Source organism: Mauremys mutica, chromosome 7 (assembly GCF_020497125.1).
Source record: "Mauremys mutica isolate MM-2020 ecotype Southern chromosome 7, ASM2049712v1, whole genome shotgun sequence".
NCBI lineage: Eukaryota > Metazoa > Chordata > Testudines > Geoemydidae > Mauremys > Mauremys mutica.
In genome coordinates this window covers 68223012-68244699 of record NC_059078.1, presented here as the reverse complement: position 1 = coordinate 68244699, position 21688 = coordinate 68223012, and the positions used below count along the sequence as shown (strand labels likewise).

Sequence of the window (21688 nt, the reverse complement as noted above, 5' to 3'; positions counted from 1 at the left end):
GAATAGACTCTGAAAACTGAATTATCCTCTGCTGTAGAAATAGTTCTTCCAAGTCATTATTGAAGTACATTGACACGGTAGCAGAGTTTGGAGAAGGTTGCTTTGTTACTGCTTATACTGATCCTGTTTGCATGCAAATAGAGAACTTAACTCTTCAGGAATCATTAACTTTTAAAATATTGTTGGGTAAGCCTGTCACTAATATTGGCATTGCATAACTAAAACGCAACAGTTGGGGAGCAGGAAAAAGAGGGATAAGTGAGAAGCACAGAGATCCTCCAAAGTGGAAAATCTTGGGTCAGCAAAGTCAAAACTATTTTTGTCAGTTTCTAGGAGAATGCTGATGAGGGATACTTTATATGTATTGGTATAAATTCCTGATGTGCTGCAGTTGATTTTTTTTTCCCACTTACATCAAAGGTGAATTTGGTTTGAGGTACCCACACACTGTGTGCCTAGGTTTTGCTGTCTTCCTTCTCATAGTGTGCATTTCTGATTTAGTCTTGTAAAAAAGTTATTTCAGATCTGTAACCAAATAGCATTTACCGCAGTAGGGCTGGAGTATGAGACTCATCTATTGCATAATTCTTTCTTGTTTTTTTAATTTCAGGAGATTAAAAAATTCATCAAAAGCGTTTCTGAAAAGATCAAGAAAACCAGGGACAAATATGGTATTAATGACAATGGCACAACAGAGGTAACTGCCTTCAAAGGGGTAACAACAAATGCACTTACAGTAAAGCTCCATAATCCATCGGATTTCTAACATTTGTGTCTCATTGTCTCTTCAGCCACGTGTCTTGTACCAATTGGATCGAATTACCCCAACGCAGCTAGAGAAGTTTCTAGAGACCTGTAGGGACAAATATATGAGGTACAAGTTTCAGGACTTGTTTTCTTCTAATTGGCTTATATCAATTCATTGTTCACCACCACTTTATACAAGTTAGGGGTAGGGCTTGTAACTGATTGACTGTAATTGTTGCTACAATAGTGAGAATGTAATTGTTGCTACAATAGTGCCTTCTGTTGCTACTGTTGGTGTAATTTATGTTGCTTAGAGGTGTAAGGTTGTTTTTTTTTCCAGACCCCTGAGCAACATAAGTTATACCAACAAAAGAGGTAGTATAGATATGGCCTTAGTATTAGGATAGTGTTCAAGTTATGTCAGTTTGAAGGCCATTACATCCTTGACTGTTAATCTTGATCTATAAACAGACTATAGACAATCATTATCTTTAGACACTCGTTTCAGGGAGACAGCTTCTGTACTGTAAGAAAACACTGATAGTCTGGAGGCTCTTCTCTCTGTTGTTCATCGTGAGTTGATTCATATGTACAGAGAAGGTTCATAATGCCTTGGGATTGGTTCATTGGGATATAAATGAGGGTCACAGCTATCCTCTGGTCTCCTACATGCACTCACTGCATTGGTTATTTGCTAAACTTATTTCTGCTGTGGCTTAATGCTTCTAGAACAGTGGTTTTCAAAAAAAATTTCATTTGCTGACCCTTAAAAAATTTCAAATGGAGGTGCAGACCTCTTTGGAAATCTTAGATATAGTCTGCGGACCCCTAGGTTGAAAACCACTGTTCTAGAAGCACTAGGTTTATGTAGAAGATAATTTACAGCAGACTTGTTATTAACTGACATGTTGGTTTTCTTTGCTGTGATTACTTAGCTTATGCTCACCTGGGTAATGTTCTTCGGTGCAAAGCATATGTTACCTGTTCCACAGCTCCCTTTTTGGTGTTAACCTGTTTGTATAGCCTTGGTTGATGTTCGAGGTACACTAGTAAATTCTGGTTTTAATTAAGGTTTTGATGTAGTAATCTTCTCCTTGTGATTTCACAGTGGTATAATTTTGGAAGGGACTTAGTTGCTGTGAAACATTTCTTTGCTTAGTTACATTGTAGTTGAACAGGAGAGAACTCCTACCAGGACTGAGGGTACTCTCTCTGTCAGAGAGAGACGTAGCTATACCGATGTAAGTTTTGAGTGTAGACCAGCCCTAATTTAAATAACTATTGTTTGCTGCCATACAACCTCTTTGTTGATTGCATCAAATCTCACAGGCTAACCACTGTAAGGCCTGGTTTGTATTGGGAAGAGTATTCTCCAAGGAAAACCCAGGGTGACGCTGAAGGTTGCACTGCTGATTTAGCAGGTGGCATTCTCTCTTGACTTTGGTGTTGGGGGGGAAAATGTGCTCCTGGAGTGCTGATCCCATTTCACTCTTCGCAAAAATAGAAATGTTAATTCCAATGTCCTGACAAAACTACAGTTAGATTTTAAACTTCTCATAAAAACCTCTCTTTTCCTTTGTAGCTTCATGTTGCATATGGTGGCATACTTAACTTCCCGTGCTGTTGCTGTTATCTGTTCGAATAGCAGATGCATTGATGCTATAATAAAGCAATAACATGATCTGATTTTATTCTCATTAGAGGCTCTCCCTCTCCGAAATTAGATTTCTCTAAGGTGACCCCATGATCCAGAACTTTTTCCTCTTGAAAAGCCAAAAAAAAGCCACTATAATGTATTGAAACCCAATCTTCTAGCTTTGTCAACCCATCAAGAACAATTCGATAATGGAGAATTTGTATTTGGAATATGGGAATTGCCAGTGTATTGGTCCATCTGATGATGAATTCTGTATCTAGCAAAGACCAGTACCTAATACTTCAGAAGAAGATGAACTTCTTTCAGTTGACCTGACCAGTTGTGGAATGTTTTATAACTGGGGCAGTGGAATTTCTCTATGCCTCTGGCAGTCATTCACATTGCATGAAATTGGTGTTTTGTCTCTTTCCTGCCAGCCCTAGCACTGGTGAAGAAAATACAGTTTAAAAACTCTTATTAGCACTTCTGGAATAATGCTTAACTTTACTCAGCCTAGATTTAGTATCTTAATGAGCAATTTGTTTTATCCTGTGTCTTTGATTTGAGGTTGGTTTGTTTGTTTTTAACCCCTGACTTTCTTCTCAGGGCACAGATGGAGCCTGGCTCAGCAGTCGGAGCTCTGTGTGCTCAGAGTATTGGTGAGCCTGGCACACAGATGACTCTGAAAACTTTCCACTTTGCTGGTGTTGCCTCAATGAACATCACTCTGGGTGTTCCTAGAATCAAAGAAATTATTAATGCCTCCAAAGCAATCAGGTACTGAAAGCTTTTTTTAATTCCTCTGCTTTAGTGAAAAGTGATTAACCTGCAGCCCAAAGTAGGATCTGTCTTGCAAGAATATGCGAGGCTTACACTGTCAAATATCTAAACAAGATGAACTAGGTTACTCATCAAATTTGTATCTTAATTGGCAGAAAATCTCATATTTCAGTCCATCCAAATAATGACTTTTCTAGTGGCCAAAACACAAAGTTGGGTGTTCATTTCCCTTGAAACACTCACTTAAAGACTACAGACTGTCAAGAGATTAGTCTAAATCAGATGGGTCTAGCTAGAGCAGTAGTTAAAACACTTATATATTTCTGATGTGCACCTGGAGCCATATTTAAGCACTGCTACAGTAGACTAAGCCATAAAAACTTACTATAACCTCTTGGAGTATAGCATATAACCTCTTGGAGTATATAGCAGTGCAGACCGAAGTGCAGTATGTATACATTGGAGTTTGAATTCCAATAACTGTCTTATTCCTTCAAGCATGAGCTATTGAAAGAATAGTTTTCTTAGACATTGTGTCAATTTTGGGTACTATTATTTCCTAGCAAGCAGCAGTCTCTTTTACAGCCTGTCCTGTTTGTCCCTATAGTGGATGGTAGTTGAGACAGACCACAGAAGCTAGGATGTAACAGAAAGCTGCTGTTCTATAATCTAGCTAGTAAATTTTATTGCTGTCTTATTCTGTGTAGCACACCTATTATCACAGCACACTTGGACAAGGATGATGATTCTGATTTTGCCCGTCTGGTTAAGGGAAGAATTGAGAAAACCCTATTAGGAGAGGTAGGAAAATCTTCATTGTTGGTACTACATTACATTTTAAAACTCTAGTCTGTATTGTTGCAGACTCTTTGCAGTGGATAGTAACCATTCTCGGAGAGATTCTAACTATTCCATCTGGATCTCAGATTTCAGAGTACATCGAAGAAGTGTTTCTTCCTGATGATTGCTTTATACTGGTCAAGCTCTCTCTGGAGCGGATTAGACTGCTGAGACTAGAGGTGAGTTTTCCAGATCTTGTTGATTGTACTACTCAGAAAACCAGAACAAGCAGTGGTCCCTTCTTCCACACCAGTTGATGCCCTTTTCAGAGATGTCAATGAAACAAGCTAGTTAAAGAGCAAATGGAAAGTGCCATCCACGGGATGTCCATATAAGGTTTACAATTCCGTTTAGTACTCAAAGTTGACATTGCAGAGCATTGCCTAGAGCTGGGAATAGCACAGGCAGGCAGTGTTCAGGTTTCCTGACCTATTTAACTTCAGGATTTATTCAATAGAACAACTAAGTTGCACAGAATTATGGTCATCTTGTAAGTAGATCATTGCTGAAATTATTTTCTCTTAAGCCTTTTGCTAAGAACAGATCTTGTGAGGTAAATGGCTCTTGTGCTATGTGGCAAATTGAGCTCTGTGAGACAAGGTGGGTGAGGTAGTTGTCATGCTGTCTAGAGTAGCTCACGTCTGTGAGCATCAAAAACAGGGCAGACAACACAATCTGTTGTTCTCTATAATTAGATTTTACAAGATGGACTTAGTGATAAATGGTCATGTACACCAAAAATCTTGCACTGTCCAGGTTGCTTCCAGTCGCAAGAGACCAGTCACTTACCCCAGATCTTCCACAAAAGACTGTAGCCAGTCCTGTAACAAACTATCTAAAGGTTTATTAACTAGGAAAAAGAAACAAAAGTTATTGACAAGTTAAAGCAAGCAAACATACACAAATGAGTTCCTAAACATGATTCCTAAAGATGACAGAGATGTGGTAAACTGTCAATTCAAAATGTCTTTCAGGGTGGACCCAGGGGTTATCCCTGGGGATCTCTGCCTCTGTTTACTGTCTCGGCCCCTGTGAGTTAAAACAGCAAAGAGATTACAAATTTTCCTGTGACTCTGTTTTATCTCTTACATTTGGCCTTCCAGTTCATGAGAGAAACCCCCCTGTACATAGCATTTCCAAGGTCTTGATAGGGTCATTCACCAATCCTTTGTACTATGATGATTCTTAATGGCCCGTTTAATCTTGCTAGGCCTCCTTACTGGGTGTGAGAGGTGATTCCCGTGACTGGGCTCACAAATTCAGAGCAAACATTTTCAAAGTTATAAAGCAATACACCTCTACCCCGATATAACATGGTCCTCGGGAGACCAAAAAAATCTCACCGCGTTATAGGTGAGACCGCGTTATATCAAAGTTACTTTGGCCCCCCCGTTCCTTGTTCCCTGACCGCCTCCTCCAGCAACCTCCAACCCCCTTGTCCCCTGACTGCTCTGACCCCTATCCACCTGCCCCCTGACAGGCACTTACTGGCAGCAGCGGGAAGTGTAGCAGCCTGGCCCCAGCCTGCTCCACTCGGCCACCTCCCAGCCACGGCATTCCACTTCCCACCGTTGATGAGTGCCAGGAAGTTGGGGAAAGGATCACCTCCTCTCCCTGCACTCACCTGTGGCGGGAAGCGAAGTGACACGACCCCACCCCGCTCCGCTTTCCTTGCCCCGGCCCCAGCCGCGTGGCTGGGGAAAGGTCCTACACTCACCTGCCTGGCAGGAAGTGGAGCGCTATGGCTGGGAGCTGGCAGAGTGGAGATGGCTGGGGCTGGGCTGCTCCACTTCTTACCGCCAGTGAGTGCGGGGAGGTTGGGGAGGGGACGACCCCTGTACTCACTGGCGGCGGGAAGCGGAGCACTGTGTCTGGGAACTGGCAGAGTGGAGCGGGCTGGGGCTGGACTGCTCCACTTCTGCTGCTGCTGGTGAGTGCGGGGGGGGGATCCTTTTCCCCCAAATCCCCTCTCCCAAGCGACATGGCTGGTGCCGGGGCGAGGGAAGCAGAGTGGGCTGCTCCTGTCCCCCTGCTAATCCCCCAGGCCACTCTGGGACTGCGGGGCCCCCACAGCTCCTGCCCCCCTGACCTGGCCCGGCACCCTTAACACGCCGCTCAGAGCTGCGTGTCAGAGCTTTACTGTGTTGTATGCGAACCTGCGTTATCTCAGGGTAGAGGTGTACTTGCATATTTCCTTATAGCGTGGGGGGTACAGGCATTACAAGTGAAACTAATGCATGCAGCAACTTGCAAGCATTTCATCGAATCTAAACACTAAATATATTCTGGTAAGACTAATACCTATTTTGAACAAAACTTAACATACAGGTGAGCTGGTTTGGTTTCCAACTATGAGTTTGTCAGTTCTTAGCTAATGCCAGCTCTGCACTTGGTTTACTAGCATCACAGGAATATCTCTTTATTATTCACCCACCTTGTGTGTCTAATATCCTGGGACTGACACAACTGCAATAACATGGCAAACAGTTTAGTTCTGTGTCATATTCAATAAAAGTTCACCCTTAAACAACACTATAGTGAGACTGAAGTGGCATCTGGGCCTGTGTGGACCATCTGCAGAGGGGCACACTTCACTCTCAGCTATTTTGTGATAATCTACAAGCATTCCATTTGTTAGCCCCATCCAGCTGCGATAGTATTCTGGTTGATTAGTGGAGCAGAAATCTGATTTCTGCATGGCTGAAAGATTTAAAATGGTTAAAGAACACATTTTAATATTCAAGGATTCATTTTGCCACAGGTGAATGCAGAGACTGTGCGATATTCTATCTGCACATCTAAGCTACGAGTGAAGCCTGGGGATGTTGCCGTTCATGGAGAGGCAGTTGTCTGCGTGACCCCTCGTGAGAATAGTAAGAGTTCAATGTATTATGTCTTGCAATCGCTGAAAGAAGAGCTACCAAAGGTAAGCAGAATCTCTTCCTTTTGCAATTGGTAACTGCTTCAATTTGCATGTGGGATACGCTTGTGTTTCTAGATTGTATTGAGTGTCAATATGGTCTAGTTGTCTGAGTCCCGAACTCCTCAGTTCTAATGCCAGCAATGCTGCTGGCTCTCGTTTCAGCCTTAACATTTCCTGTGTCTCTCCCCGTACATAAAATGGAGATTGTAATATTTTTCTTAAAACATTCTTACAAAGTATGTTTGATCATAAGACATTTTGAAGATGGAAAGTGCTATTTGAGTACCAAATTTTCTACCACTTAAAAATAGGGCAGGTTTTGAAAGGAGTCTATAATAGAATCTGTCAAATGCGTTGCTAAGCTTGTGTGAGGATCATGTCTAGTTTAGGTCTAAACATAGTTGCAAACAAAACCTGTAACTCATAGGGTGCATGCTGAGTGCCATACAGAGGAAGAGGTAGAGATCTGTGGTACATCTGATTTTCTGAACCCCCTAGATGTAGGGGCAGAGAAGACTAGTTATAAAACAGTAATGTGGTGAATGCCCCTCTTACATGTCTCTCTGGAGCATTCAACACAATAGAAATTAGACACTAATATTTAATTTAATGTGGAGTTTTTAGATAGCTTTGAGGACTGATTTGAAGCCTTAGATGTAAGTGTTCTCGCATTGACTATTTAAAGCTGCATGGACAGGACAAGTTGTTTAAAAAAGTTCTTATTTTGAAAAGATCGTAGTGCAAGGTATCCCAGAGGTGTCTCGAGCTGTCATTCACATTGATGAGCAGAGTGGCAAGGAGAAATACAAACTTCTGGTGGAAGGTGATAACCTACGAGCTGTCATGGCCACCCATGGAGTCAAAGGAACTAAGACTACTTCTAACAACACTTACGAGGTAGTGCTCAAGTGTCTCTTATCACTACTTTTGTCTGCATCTTGATTCCTATTTATGCTCACTTACAGACAGTTAATGCAGTTTACAACTGATCACTTCTACTTTCACAAGTAACCTGTCAGTGTGTGTATGATCATAAAAGACTAATTCAGATGCCAACTTCAATTACTTTTAATAAGCAAATGGTTTTTATTAATTAAGGTTGTGTTTTAAAAAAAAAAAAAGTGGTGGGGTTGGTAGAATGTGCATCCCAGGAAAATCACTTCAGATTTTTCTAGTTAGATCACTGAGAAAATCTTCAGTCCCATGTGCAAGCAAAGAAATGTTTCAGCTCTCCAAGTATTTCACGTCTTCATTTATCCAACGTGATCTCTCTCCTAGGTAGAGAAAACACTAGGCATTGAAGCTGCTCGAACAACCATTATCAATGAGATTCAGTACACTATGGTAAACCATGGTATGAGCATTGACAGGAGGCATGTTATGCTGCTATCAGATCTGATGACATACAAGGTTTGTGCTGTGTTCTTTTTGGTCTCTTTATCCAAACTATCTTTAGAGAGTCAGTAGAAGAGCTTTCAGCTGAGGAGTATTAATAGGCTATATACTGAAGTAACTGCCAATCACACTAATTAATCCCTGTGACTGAGTTGATATCTCAAACTTAAATGGTGACTTAATCCATAATTTGAGAACAGCAGTCTGTTTGAAGAGCTTCATTTAGAGGTTGTGGGTGTCCTTATTTCACCCTGGAGGTCAGCTCATTGGCACATTACAATAAAGAGCATAGGGTTGGTGTGGGCACCCAAGCACGTACAACAGTTGCGCTTCATAGCAGAGGGCAGGGTAGAGTCCTTGTAAATGGAAGCAGATTACATAATGGAGTATGGACTGGGGTTATAGCACTGGCCATTTTGATGCAATGTCAGTATTCCTCAGGAAAGGAAAATAGCTATTCACATCCATGATAATGTATGTTGACTATAACCGAGCTGTGTTTGTGTTAATGTACATAATGGAGCGAATCCTTTCCCATGTGTTCAGCTATAGTACAGGAGTTTAACACGGGAATTTTTCCCTCAGGGAAAGTGTCTAAGGAACTGTAGCTTTTCCTTGTTTCCTGAAGCTGCAGGGCAGTTACTGTTGCACCTTTGGGACTGCAATAGCTTCTGTATTGGTTGTGGCACCTTTCCAAAATTTTGTCTGCAGCAAGCCCCCAGCCCCACTTTCCATTTCATTGGAGAAGGGGCACAGAGCACAGTGTTGGTAAGCTTGTCGGGTTTCCAGAATCCACTTCTTTCCCTTACGCTTCTGTCCCATGTATCAGAACTGTACTAGCTCTATTATGATCAAGGTGCTCTGTAGCAACATAGTTAGAAACAGGATTAGATCTAATATGTTTAAATTCAAGTGGATTTTCTAAGGTGACTAAAATGAAGGATTTGCATTATCCAGTCATTTTACACTTGGAGTCAGATTTATCGGCCAACAATAATTGACAGTCTCCGCTAAGTTCTTTATAGCAGCCTTCTAGCAGCCTCCACAAAGATGGGGTTTGTTTTGTTTTGAAGTGGTTGATTAATAGTTTAACATTTTTCTGTCATCCATATGCCTTTTTTGATTCGAACCTTTTGCAATTTCCTTGACATCATAAAGTTTCAAGCAATTTATAGTTGATTCTACAGCCTATGAATAAATATGTTTTGGTTTTATTTAAACTTGCTTTACTACCAAAGCCTTAGCCTTCAAAAGACTTAAGCATGAAGCAGCAGAACAGAGGCTACACTTCAAACTGCAGACTTTTGTTCAGTACTGTTAAAATAAACTATATATTTTGTCATATCCACTTACTTTGATTCTTCAGTAACTTTAACCAAACCCTTGGAACCATGACTGTCTTTTTTTGTTTCTGCATTGGTCTAGGGTGAAGTCCTGGGCATTACTAGGTTTGGGCTGGCAAAAATGAAGGAAAGTGTGTTAATGCTGGCTTCTTTTGAAAAGACTGCAGACCATCTGTTTGATGCTGCCTACTTTGGGCAGAAGGATTGTGTGTGTGGTAGGTATTGTAGGTTGGACTGTAGCATGCAGTATTCACTCACCTGCAAAACACTCTTAAAGCGTGTGTGTGTGTTGCCCACCTGCCAAAGCTTTCTGTGTGCCTCCCAAAACACTAAAATGAATCTAGATCACATTCTAGAAGCGTCAGAAGTGGGGCTGGATAAAACATGTTGACCCCAGAAGTCTGACAGACACTACCCTAGGGCCACATCCTGTTCTCATCCAACGATGTTAAAGTCAGTTCAAGCCCTGCCTGTGCTGCTGGGGATTAAATTTATCGCTTGGGATTTTTTCCCCCTTAACTAAATGAAATAGCAGGAAATTAGTCCCTCTTCTTAATTACCTAGCAAGATCAGTGTTCTTGTGTTCACTTTACAAGTTTTGTTGACCATTACTAAAACCTAAAGTGAATTAAGGAAAATAGTTCTGTTTTGTTTTTAGGCTCCCTTTTTGTTTGTACTTTAAAGTGCTGTACATATCTGTGATACTTTGAATAATGAATATTTATGATGGGTTTCATCAACTGCAACAAGAAAACCCAGATGGCCAAGGGGCTTGAACTCTTCGGCACTCAGAGGCCATGGGCATAAACAAGGTATAAAATCCTAGCGAGAACTCTTGTTCAAACAGATAAAAGCTTTTTAGTTCACCTTCAAAATGTACATGCATATTTCTAGGCTTATAAATTAGTGAACTAATGTCAGTTGCAGCTTTCTCTTATTCCACTGAACGGATGAAAGGCACAAACTGACTAAAATTTAAAATGTAAAAAAGCTGATGCAGTTTTCTAGATCAACTTTGATAGTTAAATATTTGAGTTTTGTCATTTGATTGATTATCCTTTCAATCCCTTAATTTTAAGTTTTCACGCGTACTCTGTACATGATTAGAAATCTGTTTCCCCATCCAATTTAAGTTCAGTTTAGACGGTTATCTACTCAATTAAGCTAAGGAGTTGGAGAGGCGAGCAGATTTTATTACAACTCTGTAATGACAACATGTTAGTTCAGAGTCTAGCATAGTAGAGCCGTTATCCCTCATTAGGGCTTCTGGGTGCTACTGAAATATAAAAATACTAATATAACAGAGGCTTCGTTTGGGACATGTTGAAAATATAGAGCTGAATCCACTGACTACTTTGTGGCTAGAAATGCTTGTGAAGAGATGGAGATAGTTTGGAAAGCTTGGCATGGCTAGTCCATATTTTAAGAGCTGTGTCTCCTTCTAGCCATCTGTGCCTCCCTTGTGATTGACTTTTATTAATGTTTGTTTTCTTTGCTGTGATTGTGGTTAAAGTGAGGGTCCTGTGGTGAACTTGCTCCATCCTGAACGGTATGGAAAAGAAAATGTTTGCTTAAAGTCCCCTCTGACTGAGTTTCCCTCTTCCTCAATCAAGATTTTACTAAGGACCTTTTCATGCTGCCCTCTTCCTGTAACAGTTTAGTTCAAATATGGAAATGGGATGGACAAAACACAAAATTTTATTTCCAAATGTAAAGAGGTAGTATTGGCAGTTTTTCTTACAGGCAAGCCGTGTACAATCACATGTTCATACGAGTAGGAAATATAGGTATATCATTTTGGTTTGAAGGGCACACGTTATTGCTGTTCATTATTACTTACTTGAATTATTGTAGTGTGTTGGGTCCCCAGTCATAAGCCAGGATCCCGTAGTGCTAGGCTGTAGAAACTCGGAACAAAAATACAGTCCCTGCTCCAAAGAGCCAACAATCCAAGTAGAGACAAAACACTGCTTTTTATTTTCATGTGTAAAAGTTGAAATCTTTGAATATATCATAATTGAAGAGCAGTGTTCTAGGAGTACATATAAAAAACACAGTAATGCAGCACATTGCTGAAAAGTTAGGAAATAACCTTTTGCATGTACCCATGTATTGCATGCATTCATGACTTCACTTCCAAACCATATATTAACTGACACATCAAAGGCACTAGGGCTCACTTGAAGGCTAAATCCATGGCAAGATTGATAACTTTCAACACCTGCACTTCTAAGTCATCAAAATGCAAAAAAAAATTAATAAGAACAGCTGAAGTGGTGAGAAACTCCAGACTTCATTTCACTTGAAAATCTGTCAGCCTAAGAGAACTTTACCAGACTGCACAAAATCCTTGCCGCTGTGACAAACAGTAGACAGGTCAACATGCAGGATAAATTCCCAGCAGAGTTTGGTTCATACCTAACAATAGGCAGTGCCTTGTCCACTGTAAATTCAGTGTCAAACAAAGCTATAAATCCATTTTAATAACTGAAGCTCCTTCACTGCTGATAGTTGGCAAACGAGAAAAAACATGTATTGGTTGTGATGAGCATCTTGCTTAACTGTGTCTGGTGGAGAGAGCTTTTGACATGTTTGGCTTTATATGAAAGGTTCTAACAAGGTTTTGCTGTGAGGATATATACAGAGGGGAATCAGCAAAGCAAGTAATTTTGGAAACTTTTAGTCACTTAACCCTGTTTTTTTTTCTCTCCTAGGTGTTTCTGAGTGTATCATCATGGGAATTCCAATGAACATTGGAACAGGACTCTTCAAACTGCTGCACAAAGCAGACAAGGAGTCAACCCCTCCTAGGAGGCCCCTTATTTTTGATAACGAATTTCATATTCCACTTATCACATAGGAGCTACGCAACACCAATTTGCAAGAACATGGTATAAAGCTTAAACTAAAGTGATTTTACTATACTCATCTCAAAATCAGTTTGAGCTGTGACTTGGTAAATGAAATATTGTCATAGGAGTTGGGCAGTAGTTCACTAGTTGCTGACACAGACATTTAAAGGAGATACTCATCTATACAGATAAGTCGAAATTGGTTTAAAATGAATGTCAGTTGACAATGGTTAGTTGCTAATATGAAAGAATTTTCCATGCTACAAATATTAAGATGCAGCACACTGGCTGGAAGACAACTGGAGGAATCGTTACATTACTTAAAATAAATACTCCCAAAGCGTGGTGAATGCGGTGTAATAGGAATTGACTTTTTTTTCCTATGTCATCACAAATAAAAACATCCCTTTTCTGACAGATACACTCAACTTCTTGGTGTTGGGAGTTGAGGTGTTTCGAATACAAAGCACAGGTGCAATGACATCGGTGCCTTTAGAAGTGGAAATTTTTGGACTGCTATCTCTAGAGGATCACTAGTAGAACTGGTTAAATGACTACAAAAGGTGCATATAAGGCGGTTACAGCTAAGAATTATATGCTAAAGCATTAGGATACCAGAGGAAGGCAAGCTTTCAATCTAATAATTTCTTTACAGAAGAAATATAATTGCTATTAGGTTTTACGAGATGTATTGGTCCATGCAACATGAAAAAGCAGTGTAAGCAATTTGTCTACAAGAAAAGAGCTTTTTGCTCAAGGAGACAATGTGTCCTTTGTGCTGAACCTACTAATTGAGATTGGCAAAATGCTGAAGTAAGACATTATTAAATAATGGCAGAAATATACTGCCTTTTTGCCTGAAAATCATCTCTGCAGTCTGTCTTTCCCTTATGGTTTATTGCTGCATTACTGAGCTTGACAAGAGATGTAACATTGTTTTGGGTGTTCTCATGACCAGGCTAAAGAAAAGACAAGTAGCATGTGATGGTTTGTCAGTACATGTTGATTGTAGTGCAGGATAGTAAAAGTACTTTTATCGGGGGGGTTTTCCCCCAAAGAGCAGGTGATTATTGCTGTATATCCATGATCTGCTGGTCTGTAGACATGACTTCCTGTAAGCAAAATCCTGGTAGCAACACCGAGTAGTCAGGAAAATCTGTACTGAATAACTGTTCTCTGGGTTTACACTAACTAAACTTGGGAAAGTGGGGGCAGCTGAACATGAGGGAGGGGTATATGAGACACATGCAGTGTGTGTGAGGTTGTAGTACAAGATTTAGATGAAGATAAGTTATACAGTGTACATCTGAGAAATCTGATGCTTTGTAGTATATGAATAGCCATTAGGATTCTTACAGTGTGGCGGGTTACTGTACCTTGTATGTTCTCGCAGTGCTATCTAGGGTTTTAGTTTGCTTTTATCAGTACAACTGAGCTATTTGTTCAGATTTGACAAAGATTTGTTCAACACACTGATCTGTGAATGTGGGCAGGATGTATGTGGAAATGGCCTTTCAATGGGAGCTGCAGAAGTCACATCTGCAGTTCCTAAAGTTGAGGAATGAACACTAGAAGGTTGCATTGAATGCCCAATTCACACCACCTTGTTCCTCACCCAAACGCAGAGGTATGTATTAGTAAAAGTAGAAGAGAACCAGACTTTGGGGGGCATATACCAGAAGACCAACTCACTTCTCTTTTGTGTGTGTAATGTGAGTGACTGAATATTGCCATTGTTAATAGAAAACAATGCGGTCTGATTTCTGGGCAAAATTCTGCCTTCTGTATTATCATTTCCATAAATTCTCCTTATACTAAATTATTATTTGGTGCTATATTTTCCTCCCCAAAGATTCTGTTCCAGTGAGGATTTAATGGAGGTTACAAAATGTGAACCGAAGCTGGCATTAAAGGTTAAGAGAAGGCTTTTGTGTACAAGGATGATACACAGCTAACTTTTTTCATGGTATAGCATATGTGTTATTGCTGAAACTGTAAGCACGTGGCAGCCTTATTTTTGTAAATGTCTCAAGTCAGCCAAGCTTCTTTGAACTTTTTGTTTTTAAAATGAGTGAAGTAGAAAAGTCATCTTTCATGTTTGATAACAAAAGTACTGAAATATAATTGCTTAATTCTAGTTAGAATAATGTCTTTTCTTTCCCTTTAACCCACTGCAGTTAGAACAATGCCTTTACTTTCACTTTAACTCATTGGAGTAATCTTCAGACTGAAACCATTCAATATAAATACAGTATTCCTGAATGTACACTGATGATTTTGGGGCGGGGGAGAATTAACTTTTAAGAACTGTTTTTGTTTGTTTGTTTGGTAAGCAATATTGCCTGGAAGCAGGCACAGCAAATTTGCTTCAAATACCTTCATAACTTGGGTCAGGATGGAAAGGAAAAGGATAGCCTTCAGAGCAGCCTCCTTAACTTCTAAGGCTAAGATTGTACAGTCATGAAGTGAAGCCAGCTCTGTGTCTAACCTGCTGCTTGCCTGGGTGTGTCCAGAGGTGACTTAGTGTCTGGGACAGGGTGCATGTGCACTGTGATTTTTATTACATTCCATGGCCAATAGAAAGATACAATGCTGTGTTAAGAGAATATTAGCCCTTTTGTCTGTAGAGTCTGAGATGAAGCAGTGATTTCTGTACGTGGAGGTGGATGAATTAAAAAAAGAAAAGACCTAGATGAAAAGTTATATATTGCTACCCTAAAATGTGAATCTGTGGCTTTTGGGTGAACTACTGAGGCATATTCAGTGTAGGTTCAGGCAGGGTAAAAAGAGGACAGATTTGGAGGCTTACAAATCACTAGTGTAGAAATTGGTACTAAACTCATTACAAGCCACTCTTAAATATTTTTGGAAAGCAGCAGCAAAATGCAACCTGCAGAGTAAACTTGCATACTTCAGTTGAATGGCCCTCTTGCAGACCAGTAGATCTGGTCTGTGGGGGGAGGTATTATTTTAAGGATATGACTAAGACACAAATTGAGGGATAACAAACTCCTCCTTCCTGCAGATAAATACTTGAGTGTAGCATAGAAGATTCTTGTAGTACTGTACTGTGTTGCTGTGTATAAAGATTTTTCTAAAGATGTAATTGTGGTGGGCTTTGTATTGGAGCAAATGACTGCTTCAGTTTTTTGTAAATATGAATAATAAAACATTTAACAACTTACACTTTTCGGTGCTCTGTTCTAAGCATGCTTTAATGGTCTTCACTAAATTAAATATATTGCTTATCCTAATAATAAGAGGAAAAGAACAAAGGAGAAGTTGACATTTTATGTCTGCTTACTGATGCATTGATATGCTCAATTAATTTGGGAGCAAATTACTGATGGTGACCTGACCTCTTTCTCCTTCATTTATTTAAAGTAATTCAGGCAGATTAGAATTATCAGATATTTTAAATCTGTTTCCAATAACTGGAAGCAGATCATTTTGAAGACTTAACACAATGCTTCAATACTAGAAAAATACTTGCACTGACAAAAAATTAGTTAATGTTGAATATGTAGTGCTCCGTACATTGAAAACATAAATGGACTCCTTGCAATTGATTCATGGCTGGAAAACATGTGTTGGCTACAGGCCTTTAAATTCAACCTGCTGCAGTGCATTTCCGCAGCTAATCTTTAATGTCAAATCACATCTTATTTTTGTAAGGCACCACTGAACAAAGCTCTCTGTGATACGTTACAAGTACAGTATGTGGAAATTCAGGTCTGCAATGCAAAACTTGTAAGTCAATTCAAGAATACTAACAAGAAACTAGCCCTACCAATGCCTTCTCAAGTAATCTGGTTTTAGACAGCAATTGAAGTGGATCTGTAGTGCAAGATCCAGATGTTTCCTGCTCTGTACAGCAGATACAAACTGAGTTAAACACGAATTTATGTTGAATGCCCCTCCTAACCAGACTGTGTACTTGACAATCTGTTCAATTAAAAAAATATTGAATATTGATAAAAATAGCAAAGGGAAATCCAAAAAATTAAACTTGCTAATCAATCTTATACTACCTTGTCAAGTCAACAAAATAAACCGAATAGTGTGGGCTTTGCTCCTAGGCAGTTATTTGGGGGTTTTATGGTCAATTCAGTAAAACCAAACTAAATTTCAAAATACTTCACAGGATTCTGATGAGACTCCATCTCTATTTCTCACTTCATTTTTTTTAAAACCAAATTGATGTTGCAGGATCTTTCATCTCAACTTACATCAGACCCATCTGGTTGCAGCTAATAAGTAATTGTTTCAAATGCTGACTTAATTGCTTTCAAATGCTTTCCCATATGTGTATCACCAATGCATCCAGCTTCTGCAGAATACAAGCACTTAAGGTTTATGATTACAAAAGAATCTCAACTATGATACAGTGTAACCAGTCCTGCTGCAGTCAAGCCATTGAGAGCAACTGTAGCTGTTTCACTGTGAGGCTGAAGGGGGAGCGCTCCTCCCTCTCAGTGTTGCCAACCTCAAGCATTAAAAATCATGTGACTTTAAAATGTCTTTTTTTTAAAATAGGTTTCTTACGTTTGCCTTCTGGTTTTTAGCCTTTAGGCTTCATGTTTTAAAAAAAAAAAAAAAATTCTCCACAACCATAACTAGAACCTTTCCTTGATGAATTTTTTGAAAGCGGAGTCCCATGTAATGATCAGTCTCCATGAGTTGGGGCGTTAAGGAAAACACTAAATATTGCAAGACCTGTAGTAAAACTGTGACACTTTGGAGCCATGTGGGCCTCTGCTGTGCAACTGAGCAAATGGAGAAGCAGCTGCAATGGACCCCTTCTGGCACTTCTGGACTCTTCCCTACTCTGGGCCTGTTTACAGGAGCACTGAAGACTAGCAGTTGCTCTGGGCTGCACTCTTTCTGGGTCAGGCCAGCTTCTCTCCCATCACTTACCTTCAGCCTAAAACTGGAAATTTTGAAAACTGGGTTTTTTGACTAAAAATTTCTGCATCTAGAGTCAGTTCTGCAGAAATGTTCTTAATGGTTTTTTATCATAAAACATTTTGGTCAAACCAAATGGTTCATTTTGGAAACGCTGCCACACTGCTTCATGGGACTGTAGCTGAGTTATTTCATGTCCCCATTGTCTTTTGAGCTGGGCTCCCCATCCAGACTACATCTTCCATGAAGCCTTTCACTTCCAGCCTTCCCCAGGTCCATGCTTGCCCTCTGTACTGCAAGTGAGAGATATAGTCTGACCAGGTGGCCCGGCCTAAAGAGGAAAATGGGAGCATATGAAGCCCTGTGATTTCCAAATCAATGTTTCATCAAAAAATTAGACACAGATTATATTCATTTTCATTGAGGTTTGGGGGTGGGGAGGCTGGGAGAGAGAACATTTTCCCAACCAGTTCTACTGTAGAGGCCTATCCTGGAGCACCCGTTCTCTGCCATCCTGCCCCATTCTCCCACAGCCGGTCCTAGACTGTTCCTACCCCTCTGCCTCCCTAGGGAAAGAAACCTGCCTTCTTTATCATCTACACAGTAGGGGGCAAAGACCCCAGCTGCTCTATGGCTATTCTTTAGATGGGGCTTTAGGTAGAGCAGAATCCCTGGTCCCTCTGTGGGGCTGGAAAAGTGGGTTGCATGCAGCACAGAGCTAAGGCAGCTGATGAGAAGATTGGGGTCCAAAGGGATGGAAAGGTGCTAAGGCCATTCCTGCAGTTGTGGTGTTCTCAGTAGCAGTTTGCCAGATTTGGTGATGAAGAGGGAGGAGAGACATGCCAGTGAATTCAGTGGTAGTGGGAGAATGTTAGTGAGTTGGGGGGGGCTGCAGGGTGACTGAGTGGAGGGGGTCATAGGACAAGTCAAGTGGAGGAGCCGAGCAGAGTGGTGTCGGCATGGAGAGTTGAGAGCTTGCTATGAGGTATGCTGCTATGGTATCTGTGCATATGGGTCGAAGGAGCGGACTAAGAATATGCAGAGGGATGTGAATAAATCTTGTGTGTGGAGGGGGAGGTATGGAGGGGGTGTGCAGGGTTACAGGTGTTTGGTGTTAAGGGTGGCCTGGTGAGTGTTCCCGACAGGCTTGGAAGCCTGTATTACGTTACTCTCTCTAATAACGTATGTACCCCAGATAGTTCTGACAGATCTGTATATAAACCTGACAAAATTATCTCGTTTACAGAAGAGGCTCATAACTTAAACCAGTGGAATAAGATTTCATAATCTTTATCCTGACAAATACGCTTTAACTGTCTGTTCCCTGAGTTGTGTTTTTAATACAAAAAATATTTAGGGTGAAAATATTGTGCAAAGAAAAAGGAACTTGTGTGCCACAATAAACTACTGAAGAGAGAACCAAACTTTCTGGGGAAGGTGCTATGTAATAAGTATCTTTAAAACGTAACACTTTTTTTTTTTTCTGGAAATTGTTTCACAAATGTATCATTCACATTTTGCAGATGGAGAAACCAAAGCACATAAGAGACTTTCCTGAGACGTTAGTGAGTTGGCAAAACTGGGAATAAACCTAGAGCTATGTCATCTTGCCTACATTAAGTTAAAAAAAGCTAATGTAATATAAGATCTTCCCCATAATTAATACAAAATCAATATGACAAACAGATACTGTATTATAATGTGCAATTGCAAATTAAAATACAGCAAAGTATTTCCTGATTTTTTTTTCCAGGTATTACTTACAATTCCCAAGTACCCATCAACCAAATTTTAGACTAAGTTAAGGGAGCAAGCTTTTTACATGAGTTTAATAGCCAATTGTGAAGCAATGTACTTGTGGACAGGGACATCCTTGGAACCTACAGCAGGTGAACTATAGTTCTGTATAGGATTGGCATGTAAGGACTGGCATATACTTAATAAATAATCATTTCTATCTTCAAAGCACTTAGCTAACAGTCTTACATATTCAACTCTTGGTGAGTGTAGCCAGTAAGTAAAGTTGCAGAGAGAAAACCTAACCTGCTCAATTCCTGCAGTACAATCAGAATCATAGGACTGGAAGCAGAGATGACCTGTGCTTGCCGATAATGGGTGGGCAGAGTGAGGGCAGCTGGCTTTAGCAATGTCATTGAATATGCTCAGTCTGTGTGAGCATGCTCATTACAAGCCAATAGTAAAGGGGGGGGGGGAGATGTGACCCTGCATACCCCCTCCATGCATCACCCTGGATTGGAAACGACCTTGAGATGTCTTTAAGCCAGTCCCATGCACTTAAGGCAGGACTAAGTATTATCTAGATCATCGCTGACAGGTGTTTGTCTAACCTGCTCTTAAAAATGTTCAATGATGGAGATTCCACAACTGCCCTAGGCAATGTATTCCAGTGCTTAACCACCCTGACAGGTAGTTTTTCCTAATGTCCAACCTAAACTGCCTTTGCTGCAATTTAAGCCCATTGCTTCTTGTCGTATCCTCTCAGGTTAAAGAGAACAAGTTTTCTCCCTCCTCCTTTTATGTACTTGAAAACTGTTATGTCCCCTTTGTCTTCTCTTTTCCAGACTAAACAAACACAATTTTTTCAATCATCCCTCATAGGTCATGTTTTCTAGACCTTTAATCATTTTTGTTGCTCTTCTCTGTTGTCCACCTCTTTCCTGAAATGTGGTGCCCAGAACTGGACACAATACTTCAGATGAGCCCTAATCAGCGTAGAGCGGAAGAATTATTTTGTGTCTTGCTTACAACACTCCTACTAATACATCCCAGAATGATGTTTGGTTTTTTTGCAACAGTTACACTGTTGACTCATATTTAGCTTGTGCTCCACAATGCCGCCCCTTGCCCCAGATCTCTTTTGGCAATACTCTTTCCTAGGCAGTCATTTCCCATTTTGTATGTGTACATCTGATTGATCTTTCCCAAGTGGGCTACTTAGCATTTGTACAATACATGAATAGAATCAATTAGAACCATTAGCCAGCTGAACAAATATGCAGAAAGCTATTATGTAAACTACACATAAAAATATCTAGGTGTGTTCTTCAGCTGTGATTACAGCATTGATTCTGCCACTTTAGGGATAAATCTTGAACACATTATAGTTAGAGGAGTAAATTGAAAGAATAAGAGATTGTCCTTCAGTTTTAAAGAACCATGGTACTCTATTGTGGGAGTGCTCATGAAAACAAGCAGAGGTCTCCTGCACTTGTTTGACCTTGTATGGCAGGGGTCCCCAATGTGGTGCCCGTGGGCACCATGGCGCCCGCTGGGGCGTCTAAGTGCACCTGCGTACTGGCCAGCGGATGAGCATCTGGCAAAATGCCACTGAAATTCGGCGGCATTTTGGCAGCAATGCCTCTGGATGGCGCTGCTTGCCGCTGACAAACAGCGTCGCCACCGAAATGCTGCCGAAATTCAGCAGCAACGCCTCTGGATGATGCCGCTTGTTAGTGGCATTTCGGCAGATGTTCGTCCACCGCCCCGGTCCTCCATGGCTCGTTGTCTGGCGCCCGCCAGATGAAAAAGGTTGGGGACCGCTGTTGTATGGTAATACAAACTGATCTAAAGAAAGTTTCGCCATACACCCTTATGAACCCAAGAAAAGCATTCCTCCAATGATTGCTCTCCATTTAGTATAACAAGTAGTTAGATACTCAATTACCACTAGAGAGCAGCATTCAGTTTTTAGAAGGAAAAGATTGGAGTAGTTATTTATTACATAGGATAAATTGTGGTGTGTATGATGTTTTGATTGCATTTGCAATGTCAAAGCAAAAGCATATCCATGAGAAGAAAAACAAGGTAAAATTATTCACATTACAAAGAATATTAAGATGAGGAGAGCACTTTGGGGAAAACCCAAATCACAAAGTGTCTAGTCTTCGGCTCCAGTGAGTCTTGAAGAAACTATGCTTGTTCCATCTGGCCAGAAAATTGGCCCTGATTTTATGGCCCTCTGGGTGGGAGCAAGGGTGAGCAAAGAGGTGACTTCAAGAGTGAAGGGCTGTGGTCATTCCCCAGGATACATAGTGGATTATACTTTGCAAGGGGGAGGCCAATTTCCAAGGAAATAGAAAGTGGGTAGAGTCCCCCTGCTTGCCCCTCCCCCAAGCTAATCAAAAGTTACAAACTCGCTTATTCTTTGTAACAAGCACTTAAATAATCGCTCCAAGAGCTTTTCCAAAGCATGATGTTTTGCCATCCAGCCGAGTAACCGTCATGATGTTTGAGCTGCTTCACTAAT

At 40.6% G+C, this 21688-nt stretch overlaps 1 protein-coding gene across 1 annotated transcript in view; it reads left to right on the top strand.

Annotated features, from left to right (window-relative positions):
• The window catches only part of POLR3A (RNA polymerase III subunit A), a 55935-nt gene extending 40235 nt beyond the window's left edge, over window positions 1-15700 (top strand). The window contains exons 22-31 of the mRNA XM_045024534.1: window positions 611-697; window positions 792-874; window positions 2990-3160; window positions 3871-3964; window positions 4090-4182; window positions 6765-6929; window positions 7659-7823; window positions 8205-8336; window positions 9747-9879; window positions 12379-15700. Coding sequence (XP_044880469.1) covers window positions 611-697; window positions 792-874; window positions 2990-3160; window positions 3871-3964; window positions 4090-4182; window positions 6765-6929; window positions 7659-7823; window positions 8205-8336; window positions 9747-9879; window positions 12379-12524 — 1269 coding nt within the window. The 3' untranslated portion in view covers window positions 12525-15700. The remainder of the gene's footprint in view (window positions 1-610; window positions 698-791; window positions 875-2989; window positions 3161-3870; window positions 3965-4089; window positions 4183-6764; window positions 6930-7658; window positions 7824-8204; window positions 8337-9746; window positions 9880-12378) is intronic.
• The last annotated feature ends 5988 nt before the right edge of the window (window positions 15701-21688 follow it).